Raw genomic sequence first — 22,696 nt, 5'->3', positions numbered from 1 at the left:
GGCTGCTGTTGGCATCCAAAGATTATCCAACTTCAGTAAATGTTTAGATGTAAGGATGACAGCAATGGTGTTGTTTATTGGGAAAGGGGGATACCTCGTCAGCTGTCCAATTGAATGTATTCAACTGAAATGTGTCTTCCACATTTAACCCAACCCCTCTGAATCAGAGAGGTGCGGGGGGCTGCCATAATCGACATCCAAGTCTTCGGCACCTGGGGAACAGTGGGTTAACTGCCTTGCTCAAAACGACAGATTTTTACCTTGTCAGCACGGTGATTCGATCCAGTCGCCAACGCCCAGACTCGGCCCAACGCTCTAACCACAATGGCAACTGTACCTGCCAAATCACACTGCTGCTCTCTCATGTAGCTATTTGCGCTTTACGGATTGTAGTTGCTGTGGACGGCTGTTCACAAATCAAAATGTGTATTTGAACGCAATAACTGTCACACCCTGATCTGTTTCACCTCTCTTTGTGATTGTCTCAACCCCCTCCAGGTGTCGCCCATCTTCCCCTTTATCCCTGGTGTATTTATACCTGTGTTCTCTGTTTGTCTGTTGCCAGTTCATCTTGTTTGTTAAGTCAACCAGCGGTTTTGTCTCAGCTCCTGCTTTTTCCTTTTCTTGCCCTCCTGGTATTTTTCTCTCCCCCCCATCTCTGGTTTACTGACCCCTGCCTGCCTTGACCTGTCTATTGCCTGCCCCCATTGGATTCTTATACCATTGTTTAATGATTGAATTCAAGAAGTTTAAGCTGCCTATCAATCATTGTTTTTGAAACCAGTGGACAGCAAGTGAGAAATGTGCTCTTGCAACAGCTGCATAGTGCAGATCCAAGCCTATGTGTAACGAATGTCTTTGGGTGAAAGAGAGGAGGACCAAGATGCAGCGTGATGATAATCCATATTTAATAGGAAACTTAAACAATGAACAAAAACAAAAAACTGACAAAAGGAACGAAGCCGAAACAGTCCCGTAACGTCAACACTAAACACTGGAACAGGAACAATCACCCACAAAAGACCCAAAGAATATGGCTGCCTAAATATGGTTCCCAATCAGAGACAACGATAGACAGCTGCCTCTAATTGAGAACCAATCCAGGCAACCATAGACTTACAAAACACCTAGAATTAGAAAACATACCCATAAACATTCAAAACGCCTAGACAAGTCAAACACATACATCATCCATGTCACACCCTGACCTAACCAAAATAACAAAGAATACTAAGGTCAGGGTGTGACACTATGGAATAAAAGTGGGCATTTTATTGCTCAATCTCATTCACGATGATAAAACAAATCCATAGGACTAATGGACACATGCTCAAAATTGCACACTTTTGGTAGAATTAAAGGGGCAATCTGTAGATCCTACATCTATTTTTGGACTTATAAATAATTTATAAGTCCTAAAATGGATGTAGCAACTACAGATTGTGTGACAGTTATCCATTGATTATTGAACAATATAACTTAAATGCCTCATGAGCTTAGTTCAACTGTCACAGTCCCTGAGAACCCAAAATACAGTTGAAGTCGGAAATGTACACACACTTAAGTTGGTGTAATTAAAACTAATTTTTCAACCACTCCACACATTTCTTATTAACAATTTATAGTTTTGGCAAGTCGGTTAGGACATCAACTTTGTGCTGGATACATTATTCATTTTTCCAACAATTGTTTACAGACAGATTATTTTACTTACTGTATCACAATTTCAGTTGGTCAGAAGTTGACGGTGCCTTTAATCAGCTTGGAAAATTCCAGAAAATTATGTCATGGCTTTCGAAGCTTCTGATAGGCTAATTGACATCATTTGAGTCAATTGGAGGTGTACCTGAGGATGTATTTCAAGGCAAACCTTCAAACTCTGTGCCTCTTTGCTTGACATCATGGGAAAATCAAAATAAATCAGCCAAGACCTCAGAAAAAAATTGTAGATCTCCACAAGTCTGGTTCATCCTTGGGAGCAATTTCCAAACTCCTGAAGGTACCACGTTCATCTGTACAAATGATAGTACGCAAGTTTAAACCCTATGGGACCACGCAGCGATCATTCCGCTCAGAAAGGAGAAGTGTTCTGTCTCCTAGAGATGAACGTACTTTGGTGCAAAAAGTACAAATCAATCCCAGAACAACAGCAAAGGACCTTGTGAAGATGCTGTAGGAAGGTACAAAATTATCTATTTCCACAGTAAAACAAATCATATATCGATATAACCTGAAAGTCTGCTCAACAAGGAAGAAGCCACTGCTCCAAAACCACCCTAAAAAAAAGCCAGACTATGGTAAGCAACTGCACATGGTCTGATGAAACAAAAATAGAACTGAGCCTCGTTAAGTTTGGAGAAAAAGGGGGAGGCTTGCAAGCCGAAGAACACCATCCCACCGTGAAGCACGGGGGTGGTAGCATCATGTTGTTGGGGGGCTTTGCTGCAGGAGGGACTGGTGCACTTCACAAAATAGATGTCATCATGAGGGAGGAAAATGATGGGGATGTATTGAAGGTACAGCTCAAGACATCAGTGTTCAGTTCACATGTGAATTGAAAGCTTGGTTGCAAATGGGTCTTCCAAATGGATAATCCCAAAATGGCTTAAGGACAACAAACTCAAGGTATTGGAGTGGCCATCACAAGCCCTGACCTCAATCATATAGAACATTTGTGGGCAGAACTGAAAAAAACGTGTGCGAGCAAGGAGGCCTACAAACCTGACTCAGTTACTCTGGCTCTGTCATGAGGAATGGGCCAAAATTCAGCCACATTATTGTGGGAAGCTTATGGAAGGCTATCAGAAACATTTGACCCAAGTTAAACAATTTAAAGGCAATGCTACCAAATACTAATTGAGTGTATGTAAACGTCTGAACCACTGGGAATGTCATGAAAGAAATAAAATCTGAAAGAAATCATTCTCTCTACTATTATTCTGACATTTCACATTCTTAAAGTAAAGTGGTGATCCTAACTGACCTAAGACAGGGAATTTTTTACTACGATTAAGTTTCAGGAATTGTGAAAAACTGATTTTAAATGTGTTTGGCTAAGGTGTATTTAACTTCCGACTTCAACTGTATAGGAAAAACAATTTTCATTTAGAAGCCTAACATCACATTTCATCTTCTCACAAATAGTTTCATATTTAATCATATAATTTCCACAACATTCAGTTGTAAATCTGATGACTGGGAAATATACACATTCAGAGATGTTGTTATACCATTATATCAGCGTTATATCAGCCTGACTCACTCAACAGGAGAGTGATCTACACACGTCACAGTCTAACTATCTGGGTCCCACAAACACACGCAGGAGCCGCGTCACTATAATCTCACAATAATCATTTCACTTTCATTGTATTGACACACCAAATTTCCTGAAAGGAAATGCTCATGCTCACATGCTCTTACTGTGTCACTATTACAGTCTACCAAAAGCAAAACAACAAGAAAAAATGGCAGCTAAAGTAATGAACGAAGAAAACCTGTCCGGTACTAAAAATGTCTTGATGGTGGTTATGCTCATAGCTTCCCATTGACTCAAAGGGGACTTGTGTACCTCTCCTTTAGTTAGTGCATTTTTAATGCACTTTGTGTTGTTACTCTGTGTTGTTTTATGCTAGTCTCCCTGGGAAGGTGTAAGGGGGACAGAGGTACATCCAAGGTACATCACGTTAAACATGGAGTCAGTTTACACAAGAGTAGAGACCAGTCGTCATTCACCTGGGGCACCCTGCCCAATGCTCAGCAGGGCAATGCTGCTTTGCATGCAGCAGTCTTGTACAAAGCAGTGAGGAAGATGGAAAGAGAAAAGTGGTAGGGAGAGAGAAAGATGGAGAGAGAGTAGAAAAGAGAAAGAAAATGGAGAGAGACTGCACTATTGTTCCTATGATGAATCTGAATATGTGTCAGGGGAGGGAGCGACAGAGAGGGAGACAGAGAGGGAGAGCTGAAGGAAGTCTACTGTCTTACCTCCACAAGGTGCTCTCTGTAACACTCCCCAGGTGAAAGTCATAAAGTTTGGTCAGAATCAGGATCACCTGGAAACAAAACAGACATAACATGTGTTATAAGTATGTAATAAGCCATGAAATGACTCAAACCTATTAGATAATAAACTGAAATGTGTAAGAATACCACAGGTTATTCTCTCAAAAGACAAGACAGACTGGGCAAATGCATTCTATGTTCTCTTAGAAGAACACTAACCTACGTATTCCACAAAAAACAATCAAAAGCAGCATAAACACCAATAACCGGTGTTTGTCGATACATTGGCATGTTATGAATGTCCCTTTGGCTCCGTCCCCAATACAACACTTATCAAGGGGCACTATGCCAGCCTGTATGTCCACTTTGAACCCTCTCTCTCTTGTTCCCTCAGTGCTGCCAGGCTTGGCCCCTTACAAGCATGATCCTGCAGTCAGTCCCTTTGTTCCCATAGCTTTGGTCTTTGATAACACACTGAAAAAGGTGATGGGTGAATCACAGACCAAGATGGCCACCCATATTCTAGAGACCCAGTTGTCAGATTTGATATCAAAACACAGGACCAGAGAACTCAGTGTATTTTTTGACTCGGTGAAGCCTGAAGTGACATCTATCAATGAATCCAAAATCCCCAACGCCTCCATAGGCTGTCCTGTAGGAAATGTTAAACTTGTAGTGTATTTAATGTTCAAAAAGGCTTATGAAGTTTGCAATTCCCACTTTGAAATGTCAAATTGGAATTACCCCCAGCCTATTAGAAGGCAAATTGTTAAAAGGTTTTTACCATTCTGCTTAAACCTATCCAGTTATCTTAGATCTACAGGAGATTCTAGTGGGTAGAAAGGGCCAAGGGATTGATTTGGAATTCAGCGTATGCTCCTCTGAGTGGTAGGCTACTGATGCGGCCTGGGCACACATGGCGTCTGTGGAGGAGACAAAGAAAGAGTAATACTGGGAAGACAACACTGTCTTTATATAAATGCCACAACAGCCAGATTTTCACAGCGTTATTAACGATTTACATTACCACCTCCGGGTTGCGTCGTTAATTCCGAGGTTGATGCTGGAATTTGTTAAATACAAGAACATGGAACAGAATGAATCAAACCTTCATTATTTACCCTTTGTCATGACACAGATGACTTGAAAGTGCGCACAGGGAAGGGTTTTTACATAATAAATGTTATTTTTACAGCAGTCACGTTGTTATATTACGCTACAAACTAACTAGAATCTGGCTTTTTATTTATTTGCATACTTGTCACTTCTTAGTGTCCCCCTCTTTGCACCAAGCGTATGTTACCTAAAAGTGAATAGACAAGCCTGACTTGAGTCACTTCGCTGTAAGGTGATTTGCTAGCTCTCTCTCTTTGTCTTGCCTGACTACATTTAGAGATATGCATCAGGAATATGGAACTCAGGAGGGATAAATTAATAAAGCCAACACCAGTTGTTAGACTTGACCTCCGTGGTTCATGTGTACAGGCTCCAGGATTAGCCTCACTAGCCTGGCTGGCCCTTAAGAGTCCCAAGGACTGGCCTGGACCTCCCTGGGGAGCCACTGAGGGCTCTCTCTGAGGGATGGTGCCACCACCCCGGGGCCCCACTCCTCCTCCTTAGAATGTGAGCAGATGGTTTGGGCCAAGCACGATTGCACTGCCAGAGAGGGCAATGTAGAGAGAGAAGAAGAAAATTGGATTCATGCCAAACTTGTAAAATGCAAAGCAAAACTGAGTTTTTCTTGGAGTGCTGGTAGTTTGTGTGTCTGTGCTCTTGCATGCTCTTGCTTAAGAGAGTGTATGTGTGTGTGGAGGATCCTGCAGGGGTCTGATGTTGTCAGACAAGCTTGCTCTCCTCTGCCAGGGGGTGGCACCACACAGACAGGGAGCAGTCCCCCTCCATGACAGGATGAATTGACAATTCACATCGAATAACTGGGGCACCACCTGAAATCCCAGAGAATACTTTTGTCCTGTCAGCTTGTATCATCGTCATGAAAATCTTAATCATGTCTCTGAAAATGCCTTGGTCGCCCAAAAACAAAAGAAATACAAACGGTGAAAGCATTAAATGAGGGGCGGTTGCAAAGAATACTGAACTTTCAGCAAGTCCTTGTAACATATTGTCAAGTTTGTTTATATAATGCTGATCTTTGTTGGTCCTGTAAAGTCGACTGACAATGGATTCAATGCAATACGGATGACACAAACTGTAAACAACTAAGTTTCACTAGGTGGACATTTTTCAAGAACATTCTCCCCCCTTGAAAACCCCAATTGACCTGCAATGCATGGAAGAATATGTCAGCTTGTTGCCCCGCAATTAACCAACTGTGGCGAAAACATATTATTAGCGTAACTAAATGTCCCATGTCCACAAAGACCCAATTTAAAGTGGCAAACGTAATTTTGAATGCTGATTTTGCTCTGTGGCACGCTAATGATAGGTCACTAATGACTTTGAGAAAACAGTTCATCTCTCCTCCAAGCCAGTCAGTAGTTTAATTGTATTAGCCTCGCGAATTGCTGGTATCTATTGCCGGGGTCAATGCTATGTGGCCGGTAACAAGGACACTAAATTAAACATGCTTTTCAGTAGTGAATACTGAATGAATATCTAGTCCCTCAGGAGTGTTGAATCAGTGTGGCGTGCTGGAAACGCCTGGATAATAAAAAGAACACTTCAGAATGTCTGTGTCATTGTGGATAACTGGCGCAGCATTGCGACCACAGTGTTGCATCATGGTTGCAATAACCATATAGTAGTGGCGTTATGGAACATGGCACATGTCAAAGAATAAGCAATAAAACATAAATGTACTGTGGGGAGCCTACAGTATTTGACCATTTGCTGATTAAGACTTGAAAAGTAGCGTTGGTTTGTTGTCTTCCTGTTTTGAACACAGATAGAACCCGTCTTCATTTTGATCGATTATTAACGTTTAAAATTATCTAAAGTTGTATTACAAAAGTAGTTTGAAATGTTTTGGCAAAGTTTACAGGCACATTTTGGGACCTTTTTTTCTGGATCAAACGCGCCAAATAAATTGACATTTTGGATGTATATGGACAGAATTAATCGAACAAAAGGACCAATTGTGATGTTTACGGGACATATTGGAGTGCCAACAAAAGAAGCTCGTCGAAGGTAAGGCATGTTTTATATTTTATTTCTGCATTTTGTGTAGCGCCTGCAGGGTTGAAATATGCTACTCTCTTTGTTTACTGTTGTGCTATCATCAGATAATAGCTTCTTATGCTTTCGCCGAAAAGCGTTTTTAAAATCTGACATGTTGGCTGGATTCACAACGAGTGTAGCTTTAATTTAGTATCTTACATGTGTGATTTAATGAAAGTTAGATTTTTATATAATTTTATTTGAATTTGCCGCGCTGCATTTTCCCTGGCTTTTTGGCCAAGTGGGACGCAAGCGTCCCCTATCCTAGAGAGGTTAATGAGACCGTTGCCTGTTTACACAACGATTCTTCTCATTCAAAGACGTCTGTATCTATTCCATTTGATTGCACGCTTAGAATTTAGCTGCAGTGCCTTCAGAAAGTTTTCATAGCCTCTGACTAATTCCACATTTTTGTTTTGTTACAGCCAAAAAAATGCATTGAATATATGTTTTCTTAGCCATCTACACACAATACCCCATAATGACAAAGTGATGTCACGTCTACTCCCGCTCCTCCCCTCCGGCGTTCGACATCACCGCGATAGTAACCACTGGCATCTATCATTACGCACACCTGCACTCCATCATGAGGCACACTTGGACTCCCTTACCTCACTACCTTAGGTTATTGCCCCAGTCAGTATTGTTTATGTGTTTATGTGTAGACGCTACTGCTGTATTGTCTCGTTTGTTGTTTTATTAAACGTACCATCTGCACCTAATTCTAGACTATCAGCGTCTTTGTTACAGAATACTGACAAAAAACGATGGGAACAGCAGGAAAACAGTATCAGTCAACGAGCAGGGATACCTTCTTCCTCAACACCACGACCAGCTGGCACAAGTGGGAATGGCTATGGAAGAGGTTATTTGCAGTGTGCAACGTGTCAAACATACCCAGGAGGCATTGCCATCAACTAGCGAAGGATAATCTACAACCAGTCAGCTGCGAGGCCAGCACAACAGCCCATTCAGCAACCTGCTCAGGTCAGCGATTCTCGTTTGTCCCTCTAAGATAAATATGATGGCACCCCGTCTAAATCCCATGGCTTCCTACTTCAGTGCTCCCTCTACTTTGCGCACCAGATGGGAGCCCCCACAACCGAGATGTACAAGGTTGCCACTTTTATTTCTCTGCTGACTGGGAGGGCGTTGGAATGGGCCACGGCCATCTGGGAGAGAGGAAAGGAGGAGCTGGATTCATACGAGGGGTTCATGGCTTTGTTCAAATGTATCTTCAATCAACCAAAGGAGGGCAGATACGGAGGTGAGCATCTACTCCAATTACGGCAGGGGTACCCGGCGGCTGACGAGTACTTGCTCACCTTCCGGACAGTAAAAGCAGCCAGCAGATGGAATGAGCCGGCGCTTCGTAAGCTATTCAGAAGAGGTCTGTGTGAGGAGGTCCAGACGGAACTGGCCTGTCGAGACGACAACCTCTGCTTGGACACACCTCTTCTTGGACCTCTCGATGGCCATCCATCTGGATAACCTACTTTGGGAGAGTCGGTACGATCATGACGTTGCCCTCTTTGGGTAAAGCAAGCCTATCCCCCTCTCCCTGCCTCCCCCTGCCTCCCCCTTTCCTCCTTCAATTAGGCTGCTGTGGGCAGAGAGAGGTCGTCAATTCCTGAGGAGAAGACCCTGCCACAGTATAAGAGAGAGTGAATTTTCATAGAGAACAAAGGAATTTCTTCCACCTCACAGAACTTGAGGTCCGAACAAGTTTCATGTTCCGGAGAAAGTATAAAAGATCGGTGAATCCAGCTACGAACTGGTCCGTTTGTTACAACTTGGGGAAGCTTATGAGAGACGGTGTGGCCACGTTACCATAACGCTGTTTATATAATAGCCTCAGATATGAGGTTTACATCTAATTGTTGTATAAGATGAATGAGTGAGTATGATACTGTTTACACAATTTTACAATGTGATTTTGGACTGTTTATTAATGAATGAAACACCAATTCCCTTTTTGAGTTTAACTGAATCAGAGGACTGCCCCTGAGCCCAGTTAGGGTCAGGCATCCTGGGACAGACCCTTTTCTGCAATTCCAAATAAAACCCAACTTTGAGAAATTATCATCAGACCATGTTTCTCTCAATCACGGGAGTACAAAGGTAGACCATTTCTGAATATTTTAACCATACCACGTGGTTAAACTCTTAGACCATCGATACCGACAGAATAAGAACAAGTCTTTGATATTAATACAAGTCTGCAGCTAGGAATTTGGTATCATTGAACGCGAAGAACGACAGACGCCAAATCATCCATTCTATAACGAATGAATCAATGTCACTCTGAACAATCCACAACAGAGAGAGACGGACAATTCTACCAAAGAAACAACTTTTCACCAGCGATCAAGACGACACACTATATATTGATTGCAATTGTTCCCGAATGAGTGAGCGTTCATGTGCAAAGGATTAGCATTTCAATTGTTATAATTATCAACTCTGTGGTGTCTTCTCAGCTGACCCCCACTCCCCGTCTTGTCCACCAAACCGCGATGCCGGCTTAGCCCACTAGGGCACATTCCCTTATCATTTCTTGTAACTATATTGACTTTGTTTGTTTGTTTATGCATTTTTGTGAATTACTGAGTTAGTTAATAAATAAATGATTTAAGACAATTGATGTATGGATGACTCATAGTGGAGACTGGGTTCGTGCCGATAACCAACAATTTACGATGTTTGGAATGAGACTAACGCGAGGTAAAGTAAATAATTCATTAATCAGAAGACTATGGATCAGATATGAAAATATCTGAAAGGTTATATTAGGAAATTATAACCTTGTAATCTGAATATTTTCCTTGGTGCCCCGACTTCCTAGTTAATTACAGTTATATGATTAATCAGTTTGATCGCATAATACTAATTACAGATCTTTGATAAAACTAAGTCTTCAATTTAATGATAAATAAAGTAAAGACACGACAGTACTCTCATCGCTTCTCTCCTTCCCTCAGTGAACACTGGACCAGAGCCTGAACCTATGGAGGTAGGGGTCACACACATACCCGCGGCGGAGCGATGTAGACGGAGATAGATGGGGAAATTGTGGTCAAAGAGGGCACCAGCTCCAGTGGTGTCAATTACTTTCCAACCTGGGATCCATGAGAGTAGAGGGACGGTCACATGATCTTCCACCTGCTGGGGCAGGAGGGAGAATTCCGTCTTCATCACTTTCTGCTAACTCTTTTTGGTGTCCATCACACTAGTTGACTGTCCCTAATGTACTGTGTCCACAGTGTTAGTGGATTCCGGTGCCAAGGGGAACTTTATTGACCAGACCCTTGCCTCCTCTCTTAACATCATCTCATACCACTCTCCTCTCCTTTCCTGGTTCAAGCCCTTGATAATCAGCCACTAGGATCCGGAACCATCACACACCTCACCCAGCCACTCACCCTCACTGTGGAGTAGATTCATTAGGAGAACATCACCTTCTTCATCACCAGTGCACAAGATCATCCTCAGGATCCCTTGGATTCAATGCCATAACACCACCATCTCATGGTCGAGGATGAGAATCACAGACTGGTCACCCGAATGCCGGAGGACCTGCTTCCCCATCCCCTGTGGTTCCACATCGGTTGAGAGTCCTGTGGTTGCTCTTCAGCCCAACATCCTGGAGGTATATCAGGACCTGCAGGAGGTATTTTCCAAGACCCGCGCCACCTGTCTTCCGCCTCATCGCCCCTAGGACTGTGCCATCAACCTGTTTGCAGGTTCTGCACCCCCGCGCAGACGCATCTACCCTCTGTCGGTGGCTGAGACTCAGGCCATGGAGGAGTACATCCAAGAGGCGCGCTAACAAGGTTTTATCCGCACGTTCGTGGTTTCTTCTTTGTGGCCAAGAAAGATGGAGGTTGCGTCCATGTATTGATTACAGAGGACTCAATGAAATCACCACTAAGTACCATTAACCTCTCCCGTTTGTGCCGGCAGCCATCGAACAACTCCGCAGGGCACAGTTATTTACCAAACTGGACCTGCAGAGTGCATACAATCTGATCCATATCCGGGAGGGGGAAGAATGGAAGACGGCTTTTAGCACGATGTCTGGTCACTACGATTACTTGGTGATGCCATTTGGCTTAGCCAATGCTTAGCCAGTGTTACAGGCTTTCATTATGGAGGTGTTCAGTGAAATGCTCGGATGCTAGGTGGTCGTGTATATCGATGGCATGCTGGTCTACTCGGCTACCCTGGAAGATCACATCGCTAACGTTCAAGCAGTCCTGGAATGCCTCCTGGCTAACCACCTGTTCGTCAAGGCTGCCAATTTCATCAGAAGGCTGTCTCCATCCTAAGCTACCAAATTAGCCCAAAGGGAGTGAGAATGGATGTCAAGAAGGTAGATGTGGTCAGGTCATGGCCATTCCTAACCACCATAAGGGGGTTACAACAGTTTTTGGTGTTTGCCAACTTTTACCGCCGTTTCATCAGGAACTTCAGCTCCGTCGCAGCTCCTCTCACCTCTCTCCTCAAGGGTGGTCCCTGTAGGTTGGTGTGGAGTCTAGCAGCCGACGAGGCCTTCCGTCTACTTAAGGGACGTTTCACCTCCAGATCTCACTATATCCTTTGGGGTGAATGTGGACGCTTCAGAGGTGGGCGTGGGGGCAGTTCTGTCTCAACCATAGGGTAGTCCACAGAAATTGTATCCGTATACATATTACTAGAATAAATTGTCCCCTGCAGAGAGAAATTATGGCATCGGTGATTGAGAGCTCCTGGCGGCGAAGTTGGCATTAGAGGAGTGGAGACACTGGCTGGAGGGCGACAAGGACTCATTCGTCATCCTCAATGACCATCGGAACCTGGAGTACCTACGGACAGCAAGGAGGCTGAAGCTGCGCCAAGCAAGGTGGGCCCTCTTCTTCACAAGATTTGACTTCATGCTGACCTATCGCCAAGGTTCAAAGAACACCAAGGTCGATGCCCTGTCCAGTCTCTACAATTCGCGAGAGTGTCCAGAATGTACCTATAATCCCATCCTCACGAGTCAGAGCCCCTGTGACCTGGGTCATAGATGTAGACATCCGCCAGGCTCTGAAGAGGGAGCCTACAACCAATCACTTTCCTCCTGAGTGCATCTACATTCCCACAGGGATAAGGGATTGGCTGCTGGCCTGGGCACACACAGCTGTCGTCGTTGGACATCTAGGTATTTATCACACTACCCAATCTATCTCTGAAAAATACTGGTGGCCCACCTTGGCGCAGGGTGTCAGGCAGGTGGTCATGGTGACCGAACAGAGACAGATAAATAGGGTCTGACATTTCTGGAAACAATTTTTTTATTTTTTTAGGGGACTGCCAGCTGACATTAACATCCAAACCTATGTGGGCTAGATGGAAACTAGACTCTAAAGCAACAACCCTGTGTGGATTAAAAACCCTGTGTGGGTGAGAGACCCTGTGTGGACTCAAAAGCGCTATACAAATATTAGAGAATGCATTAGAGAATGCATTATAATGAATAGTATAAGATAGTAAGGCGCACCTGTGAAGTTACTGCTGTTTTAAGGTTATGATATCCTGTACCATGGGTTAGTTTGTAAGATGTAAATGTGTTTTCTCAGGACCTAGAAATTTGAAAATATTTCTGCACGTTATAAAAAATATTGTGGAAAACAACTAATTAGTTAAGTATGTTTAGGGAACAGTGCTGTATGAATGTGAATGAGAGTTGTGTGAGTGTGGAAAAAGGCTTAATCTGGAGTTTGGATAATAAGATAAAGAAATGTGTATAATAAGCAGATTTCAATTTGGATAATAGGTTTCGATATGTAGTGGTATCTTGGGGTTCCGTCCATCACTGCCAATCATAGAATATCACGGGGTGGTATTGAGACTGGGATGTTATTTTAGAACAATAGCCGGCAAGTCTATAATTTCTGGAAGTCTAAGGAATTGTTGAGGATAGGTGTAGAGTATTATTCCCATAGGGCAGTGTCTGGGAAAACAAACATTTTTGGGTTCCGCTGGGAGTGTATGCATCAAGAGTTGTTGGAAACGCACATGGAGTGGTTAATTAATGTGAGCACCTAAGATTTCCTACGTTATATATTGAACCTGTGAAGATGAATGAATGAGAAAAAAACACATGTGTTGTCGTGTCTTTGGCATCATTAAACTGAAGATTCATCTCAATCAAAAGTTATCTTTCATTATTATTACGTAATTAAACTACTTAAACATGCAACTGTAATTAACTAGGAAGCCGGGGCACCAAGGAAAATATTCAGATTGCAAAGTTATAATTTTCCTAATATAACTTTCAGATATTTTAATATCTGATCACTTCATCTTCTGATTAATGAATTATTCTTTACCTCACATTAGTCTCATTCCAAACCTCGTAAACTGTTGGTTATCTGCACGAACTGTCTTCACTATGAGTCATCCATACATCAATTGTCTTAAAATCATTTATTTACTAAGTAATCACAGAAATGCATAACAAACAGTAGATATGGTTACAAAGAAATGGTAGGGGAATGTGCCCTAGTTGGCTAAACCGGCATGGCGGCACATGAACGCTCACTCATTTGGGAATAATTGCAATCAATATATATATATTTACGTTCAGTGTGTCATAGGGATCTCTGTTGAAAAGTTTGTTTCTGTTGGAGAGTTTGTCCGCCCTCTCTCTCTCTCAGCCGTGGTTAGAATGGATAGTTCAGAGTAACATTCGCTAATGTCATTATAGAATAGTTGTTTCGGCGGTTGTCGGTCTTCGCTTTCAATGATACAGAATTCCTAGCTGCAGACTAGTAATTACTATCAAAGACTTGTTCTTATTCTGTCGGTATCGATAGTCTAAGAGTTTAACCATGTGGGATGGTTAAAAGATTCAGCAATCTACTCAAACCGTATTTCCCTCTGATAGAGGTACTGGTCTGGTCTCAAACCTTAGCCCTCTTGTTATAGAGGTAAGCTGGTCTGAAGTGGGAAAACCCAGGTGTGGTTTTTATTCGGAACATAGAAAAGGTCTGTCCCATGACGTCGGTTCCTGCCTGTGCTCAGGGGGCGTCCTCTGAATTATTTAAATATCTTGAAACTAGGGGGCACTATTTTCATTTTTGGAAAAATAACGTTCCCAAAGTGAACGGGCTATTTTTCAGGACCAGATAATAGAATATGCATATAAATCTTAGGATAGAAAACACTCTAAAGTTTCCAAAACTGTACAAATATTGTCTGTGAGTATAACAGAACTGATATTGCAGGCGAAAGCCTGAGAAAAATCCAATCAGGAAGTGACTCTTATTTAGAAACCTCTGCGTTCCTATGCGTCCCTATTGAGCAGTAAAAGGGATATCAACCAGATTCCTTTTTCTATGGCTTCCCTAATGTGTCTAGTGTCACAAGACATAGTTTCGGGCTTTTATTTTTGAAAAATGAGCGTGAGCGACAACATTGTGTCAGTGGTCAGCTGGTGGCTCTCAGAGTGATATGTGCGTAATAGACAAATGCGGCCATTGTTTCTCTCGCTCCTAGTAAGAAGCCAACTGACCCGGTTGATACATTATCGAATAGATATTTGAAAAACACCTTGAGGATTGATTATAAAAAACGTTTGCCATGTTTCTGTAAATATTATGGATCTAATTTGTCGTGACCGCAATTTCCGGTCGATTTCTCAGCCAAACGTGAAGAACAAACGGGGCTATTTCGGCTACAAAAATAATCTTTATGGAAAAAAAGAACATTTGCTATCTAACTGGGAGTCTCGTGAGTGAAAACAACCGAAGCTCATCAAAGGTAAACTATTTAATTTGATTGCTTTTCTGATTTTCGTGACCAAGTTGCCAGCTGCGAGCTAGGCATAATGCTATGCTAGGCTATCGATAAACTTACACAAATGCTTGTCTTGCTTTGGTTGTAAAGCATCATTTCAAAATCTGAGATGACAGGGGGATTAACCAAAGGCTAAGCTGTGTTTCAATATATTTCACTTGTGATTTCATGAATATGAATATTTTCTAGTAATATATTTTGTCCGTTGCGTTATGCTAATTAGTGTCAGTTGATGACAATTCTCACGGATCCGGGATGGGTACCTTAGTTAAGGAGAAGTATATCTCTAATTCCATGTAAAACACTTGTATTTTCATCAACATTTATTATGAGTATTTCTGTAAATTGATGTGTTCTCTGTAAAATCACTGCATGTTTTAGAACTACTGAACGTAACGCGCCAATGTAAAATGATATACACTGCTCAAAAAAATAAAGGGAACACTAAAATAACACATCACAGATCTGAATGAATTAAATATTCTTATTAAATACTTTTTTCTTTACATAGTTGAATGTGCTGACAACTAAATCACACAAAAATTATCAATGGAAATCAAATTTATCAACCCTGGATTTGGAGTCACACTCAAAATTAAAGTGGAAAACCACACTACAGGCTGATCCAACTTTGATGTAATGTCCTTAAAACAAGTCAAAATGAGGCTCAGTAGTGTGTGTGGCCTCCACGTGCCTGTATGACCTCCCTACAACGCCTGGGCATGCTCCTGATGAGGTGGCGGATGGTCTCCTGAGGGATCTCCTCCCAGACCTAGAGTAAAGCATCTGCCAACTCCTGGACAGTCTGTGGTGCAATGTGGCGTTGGTGGATGGAGCGAGACATGATGTCCCAGATGTGCTCAATTGGATTCAGGTCTGGGGAACGGGCGGGCCAGTCCATAGCATCAATGCCTTCCTCTTGCAGGAACTGCTGACACACTCCAGCCATATGAGGTCTAGCATTGTCTTGCATTAGGAGGAACCTAGGGACAACCGCACCAGCATATGGTCTCAGGATCTCATCTCGGTACCTAATGGCAGTCAGGCTACCTCTGGCGAGCACATGGAGGGCTGTGCGGCCCCCCAAAGAAATGCCACCCCACACCATGACTGACCCACCGCCAAACCGGTCATGCTGGACGATGTTGCAGGCAGCAGAACGTTCTCCATGGCATCTTCAGACTGTCACGTCTGTCACATGTGCTTAGTGTGAACCTGCTTTCATCTGTGGAGAGCACAGGGCGCCAGTGGCGAATTTGCCAATCTTGGTGTTCTCTGGCAAATGCCAAATGGCCTGCACGGTGTTGGGCTGTAAGCACAACCCCCATCTGTGGCCGTCGGGCCCTCATACCACCCTCATGGAGTCTGTTTCTGACCATTTGAGCAGACACATGCACATTTGTGGCCTGCTGGAGGTCATTTTACAGGGCTCTGGCAGTGCTACTCCTGCTCCTCCTTGCACAAAGGCAGAGGTAGCGGTCCTGCTGCTGGGTTGTTTCCCTCCTACGGCCTCCTCCACGTCTCCTGATGTACTGGCCTGTCTCCTGGTAGCGCCTGGCTGTGTTTTTCTGTGACTTGGTGGTGACCTAACATAATCGTTTGTGGTGCTTTTGCTGTAAAGCCTTTTTGAAATCAGACACTGTGGCTGGATTAATGAGAATTGTATCTTCAAAATGGTGTAAAATACTTGTATGCTTGAGGAATTTTAATTATGAGATTTTTGTTTTGAATTTGGCGCCCTGCACTGTCACTGGCTGTTGGCGAGGTGGGACGCTACCATCCCACATATCCCAGAGAGGTTTTAACTGACTTACCTAGTGAAATTCTTTATTTCAGAACTGACGGAAGTCCACTATAGTATGTGCTGTATGTTAAGGGAGACGTAGGAGACCATGTCTCAAACAACTTTTTAATAGATGCCTGGGATCAAATATCACTGATTCCTTATGCTAAAGGAATGTACACGTTCTCTTCCAGGAGAATGGGGGTTGTCATTTTCTCTCTCTTTGAAATTATCTTTGAAATGTTTCCTGTCGCTACAGTCTTGGGAGAGCAGTGAGTGAAATTCTGCAGTGTAGTTAGTATAAAGGTATCCGGATTAGGCCGTAAACGACCAAATTAAATAAGGCCTGGCCATTTTTGCTTGTTTTTGCCATATGATTTACCACACTCACACACACCGGCACGCACACACAGCGTACTGGTTATGAATATGGTTAGTGCCGAGGTATTTTAAAGGGGCACACACACACATGGAATTTTCAGATGTTTTTATTTTTTGAGTTTTAATTGAACACATTAATTATATTGATAAAACATGTACTGAAGAAACTTACTGTGAACCTGAAAATTGACTGTTTTTACATAATGCATCTAGTATAGAAAGTAACTCTTATTTGAAGGGTTTGAATGACCTCTGTCTGTCAGCGATTGGGTGCAGAGTGAAAGTGGAGTCAGGCGCAGGACACAGGTATAGAGTAATCCAACTGAGTTTTAGTCAAATAATAAAGCAAAATTCCAAAATGGAACATACAACAAAACTCTAACACGAACACAACCACTAACGACATAAACAATCACGGACAGAACAGAAATGTGTGTCAGATGGTAAAATAGGGAATGTAATGAGGGAATGTAAAACAGGTGTGTATGTAATCAGACAAAACAAAACGAAACAGAAAAATGGATCGGTAGTGACTAGAAAGCCGGTGACGTTGACCGCTGAACACCACCCGAACAAGGAGAAGGGCCGACTTCGGTGGAAGTCGTGACACTGTCCTGACTTTTTAGTGTGGTTTGAACTACCTCACTGGAAAGCCGAGAGACATTGGATGATGAATTTAAGGTAATTTGTAATGATGATAATTATGGAGAAAGTTATAATGAATAGTTATTTGTGTAATTCAGACCACGAGATGGATAGTCCTGTCTCTAGTCTATTTTTCTAATCCTTGAATCAAGTTATGGGTACATTTTTTTATCTTTATGCAGTTATGGGTAGTGATTCTAATTCGATTTTGTTATTTTAAATTGTTTTGTTTTATTTCTTAGACAGTATTGTTGTTGTTTTTTACACATTAGTCACAATGGTGAGTCGTGTTAAAATGGGGAATTGCCAGTCTTTGGAGGTTTTTTGGATTGAAGTTTACACACCTTGAGCTATATGTAGGGATGTATTGAGTGGTATATGAAGGAGTGTATTGTTGCATTGTCTGTTCTGTTTTGTTTCGATAAATCTCACCAGATTGGATCTGCTGGATGATCAGGATAATTTCCTGACCCTATGACTCTGCGATGAAGTTGACAGTGTGATAAAGGGAGTATAAGCTAATTGGAGAGAAAAAAATTCAACAGAATGTGATGTTTTTCTTTTGGACATTTGTTTTAGAAATGTGTATTAAGAATATTGGTCCGAAGTAATAATTTGTCATATAGTGAATGCTTGTCTGGTTTTCCTGAATCAGAGATGCACTGAACTGAATTGTTGTTCTGATCTGTCCTTTCTCAAGGTTATGGTGGAGATGGTATCTAGATGCATGTAAAATATAATTTGACCAAACGGTGTGGACCTCAAACACCCTCTAACCGGCTGAAGAAATGGCATTCAATACGTCCCTGTCCTGCACCACCTGTATCGAGAGACTTGAGTCTGAGTCAGCAACCGCTGTACAGCATCCAGTTGAAGTTATCAACCGCCTTTTCTCTCATGCCTTTTCTCTCAGGAGTGCAACAGAAGTCCATGTGGAGTTAGCATGGAGAGAGATCCTTTCCAAAACTTCTCTCATATTGCTGGTATACTGGTTGGAAAATGGACAAGACATAGTAGGAGTTGTGGTGGGGTTCAGGTGAGACATTGAAGTTGGGACATTATCATGGGCCATCCACTTGGAACTGTGAATCTATCCGAAGAAGAAAATGAAGAAATGCCAGAAGATTTGATTGCCGGGAAAGGGAGGGGGTTGGTCAACTGTTCTGTAATTGATTTAGTCTGAAATTATTATTTCTGCAAAATGTGTAGTGATTTAGGCTAAGAATGCATTGAGATACTGATCTGTAATTATAACCCTGATGAATATATTGTACGGTAATATAAATGTATATTCTGTCAGTATTGATGTGGATTAAGTTTAGGGTTTTAATTTTGGGTGATAGTGTCACGTTCTGACCTTCCTTTATTATGTCTTTGTTTTAGATTGGTCAGGGTGTGAGTTGGGGTGGGTAGTCTATGTTCCTTTTTCTATGTTGTGGTTTTGTGTTTGGCCTGGTATGGTTCTCAATCAGAGGCAGGTGTCGTTCGTTGTCTCTGATTGAGAATCATACTTAGGTAGCCTTTTCCCACCTGTGTTTTGTGGGTGATTATTTCCTGTTTAGTGTTTTTTCATTCACCTTACGGGACTGTTCGTTTGTCGCTTATTGTTTTGTTCAGTGTTCAGTTATTTTAGTAAAAATATGAACACTTACCACGCTGCGCTTTGGTCCTCCTCTCCTTCCACTGAAGACAACCGTTACAGATAGAACCAATGTGAATCACTGAGCAATGTCATTCATAAATGTCGGTAGGATAATTAATTGGATTTTAATTATGATTTGGAAGCTGAATGATTTTTAAAACTGCCTGATTAATTTGAGTACATTTTAGTGTGTTAATCTGAGCAATTCATGTATTATGGATTGATTGTTTTGATTGTTGTTATGCTAATTGTGACATATGTAAGGAAGTTGTTGTGTACTGAAAATGTTGACCAATGACTATTCTCAGCATGCCTTGGTGAATGGAGAGGTGAACTCTGGTCCTGAGAGTGAAACTGAGCCTAATCTATTTGATTTATATTCATTGCCAAATTGTAATTTATGACAATAATAATAATACTCAGGCACTATAGCAGGTTTATGCTAATAGAACTTGGAGTCCATGCCTTATACATGGTGGAATCATGATGCTTGTCCTGGGTCATGTCCATTTAAGCACTAAACAGAATAAATGTTTGTTGAGAGAATTCTCAAAATGGGAGAATGTGGTAGCAGAATTACAAGATTATGTTATGGGTATGCACCAAGTTGTTTTATTTAATAGCGTAAGGCTCTTAGGACTCTCTCTCTCATTTTCTGAGTTAACTGAGAGGAGTCTTTTGAAGTTTGGGCTGGCAACTGATTAAGTGATGGCTTGGTGATAAAAAACCTACAGCTGGCATTCTATAGATCAGATGTGGTGGGTGTCACCGAGATAGAGATGGCCTGGAGAAACAGAACAAATGCCTTATTATTCCTAATTACCCTGGCATCTGGGAGACAACATCAGAGGCAGATGACCACATGATGAACACAAAGTGGCATATGGTGCCCCCAATCTATATGGGGGGGGGGGGGGGGGGGGGGGGGGTTGAACCAACTATGACTGAGCAATCTTGGTATCAAGTACAGTTGAAGTTGGAAGTGAACATACACTTAGGTTGGAGTCATTAAAACTTTTTCAACCACTCCACACACTCTAAGTTCTTGTTACCAAACTATAGTTTTGGCAAGGCGGTTATGAAATCTACTTCGTGCATGACACAAGTCATTTTTCCAACAATTGTTTACAGACATTATTTCACTTACAGTGCCTTGCGAAAGTATTCGGCCCCCTTGAACTTTGCGACCTTTTGCCACATTTCAGGCTTCAAACATAAAGATATAAAACTATTTTTTTGTGAAGAATCAACAACAAGTGGGACACAATCATGAAGTGGAATGACATTTATTGGATATTTCAAACTTTTTTAACAAATCAAAAACTGAAAAATTGGGCGTGCAAAATTATTCAGCCCCCTTAAGTTAATACTTTGTAGCGCCACCTTTTGCTGCGATTACAGCTGTAAGTCGCTTGGGGTATGCCTCTATCAGTTTTGCACATCGAGAGACTGAAGTTTTTTCCCATTCCTCCTTGCAAAACAGCTCGAGCTCAGTGAGGTTGGATGGAGAGCATTTGTGAACAGCAGTTTTCAGTTCTTTCCACAGATTCTCGATTGGATTCAGGTCTGGACTGGACAAGTTCAAACAGGTGCCATTAATACAGGTAACAGGACAGAGGACAGAGGAGCCTCTTAAAGAAGAAGTTACAGGTCTGTGAGAGCCAGAAATCTTGCTTCTTTGTAGGTGACCAAATACTTATTTTCCACCATAATTTGCAAATAAATTCATTAAAGATCCTACAATGTGATTTTCTGGATTTTTTTTTCTCATTTTGCCTGTCATAGTTGAAGTGTACCTATGATGCAAATTACAGGCCTCTCTCATCTTTTTAAGTGGGAGAACTTGCACAATTGGTGGCTGACTAAATACTTTTTTGCCCCACTCTGTGTATATATATATATATATATATATATATACAGTGTCAGATATATATTTATATATATTTTCCATGTCAGATCATATTTTCCATTTTGTTATTCAAATGGAATGGAGTAGAACAGCAAACACACACATGGCCACTGCGCCTGCTACTCCTCTCCATTTCCATATGTCTTCAGGCGGAAATGTCTGATATATATATTGTATATATATGAATTAATGATAACAAGAATATGCATATCCTTGCCTCTGGGGCTGAGTTACAGGCAGTTAGATTAGGGTATGTCTTCAGGTGGAAATTGAGAACAAAGGGATGCAGCCATAAGGACAACAAAGTCAAGATATTGGAGTGGCTATCACAAAGCCCTGACCTCAATCCCATAGAAAATGTGTGGGCAGAAATGAAAAAACGTGTGCGAGCAAGGAGGCCTACAAACCTGACTCAATTACACCAGCTCTGTCAGGAGGAATAGGCCAAAATTCACCCAACTTATTGTGAGAAGCTTGTGGAAGGCTACCGAAACGTTTGACCCAAGTTAAACAATTTAAAGACATGCTACCAAATACTAATTGAGTGTATGTACACTTCTGAACTACTGGGTATCTGATGAAAGAAATAAAAGCTCAAATAAATCATTCTCTCTACCATTATTCTGACATTTCACATTCTTAAAATAAAGTGGTGATCCTAACTGACCTAAGACAGGGCATTTTTACTAGGATTACATGTCAGGAATTGTTAAAAACTGTAAATGTTAAATGTATTTGGCTATAGTGTATGTCAACTTCCTGACTTCAACTGTATATAAGGAACACTTGGTCTGTAAAGGGTAGGCTCTCAGCCCAACTCAACGGTTTCATTACTGTAATAATCGATATTGAAAAAGTCTCTCTCACTTGAATAGAATATTCCACCTCAAGATCTATTCAGTTACTTATTTACCCTGAAAAGCTCCCTAAGGCCTTAGCGGTTACAAGCATACCCATAACATGATGCAAACATAACACTTTGTATTCAGGAAAAAATATGAATTGCTTTGCCACATTTTTGGGAGTATTACTTTATTACCTTGTTGTAAACAGGATGCATGTTTTGGACAGGTTTAGTACAGGTTTGTTTCTTTTCACTCTGTCAATTATGTTAGTATTGTGAAGTAATTACAATGTTGTTGATCCGTCCTCAGTTTTCTCCTTTCACAGCCATTAAACCCTGTAACTGTTTTAAAGTCACAATTAACATCACGGTGAAATCCCTGAGTGGTTTCCTTCCTCTCTGGCAACTGAGTTAGGAAGGACGCCTGTGTCTATCACTCCACAGCCCTCACTCCCTCTTTGCTCCTCCTCTCCACTCTCCCCCTCTCTCTGC

The 22,696-nt window shown here is 41.8% G+C and overlaps 1 protein-coding gene across 1 annotated transcript in view; it reads right to left on the bottom strand.

Annotated features, from left to right (window-relative positions):
- Positions 1 to 22,696, bottom strand: part of LOC110493539 (VPS10 domain-containing receptor SorCS3) — a 226,719-nt gene that overhangs the window by 121,968 nt on the left and 82,055 nt on the right. Inside the window, exon 2 of the mRNA XM_021567877.3 lies at positions 3,985 to 4,052. Coding sequence (XP_021423552.3) covers positions 3,985 to 4,052 — 68 coding nt within the window. The remainder of the gene's footprint in view (positions 1 to 3,984; positions 4,053 to 22,696) is intronic.

The sequence above is a fragment of the Oncorhynchus mykiss genome, chromosome 17 (genome assembly GCF_057628025.1).
Source record: "Oncorhynchus mykiss isolate SJ-2025 chromosome 17, ASM5762802v1, whole genome shotgun sequence".
NCBI lineage: Eukaryota > Metazoa > Chordata > Actinopteri > Salmoniformes > Salmonidae > Oncorhynchus > Oncorhynchus mykiss.
This window is presented reverse-complemented; position numbering and strand designations above follow the sequence as displayed.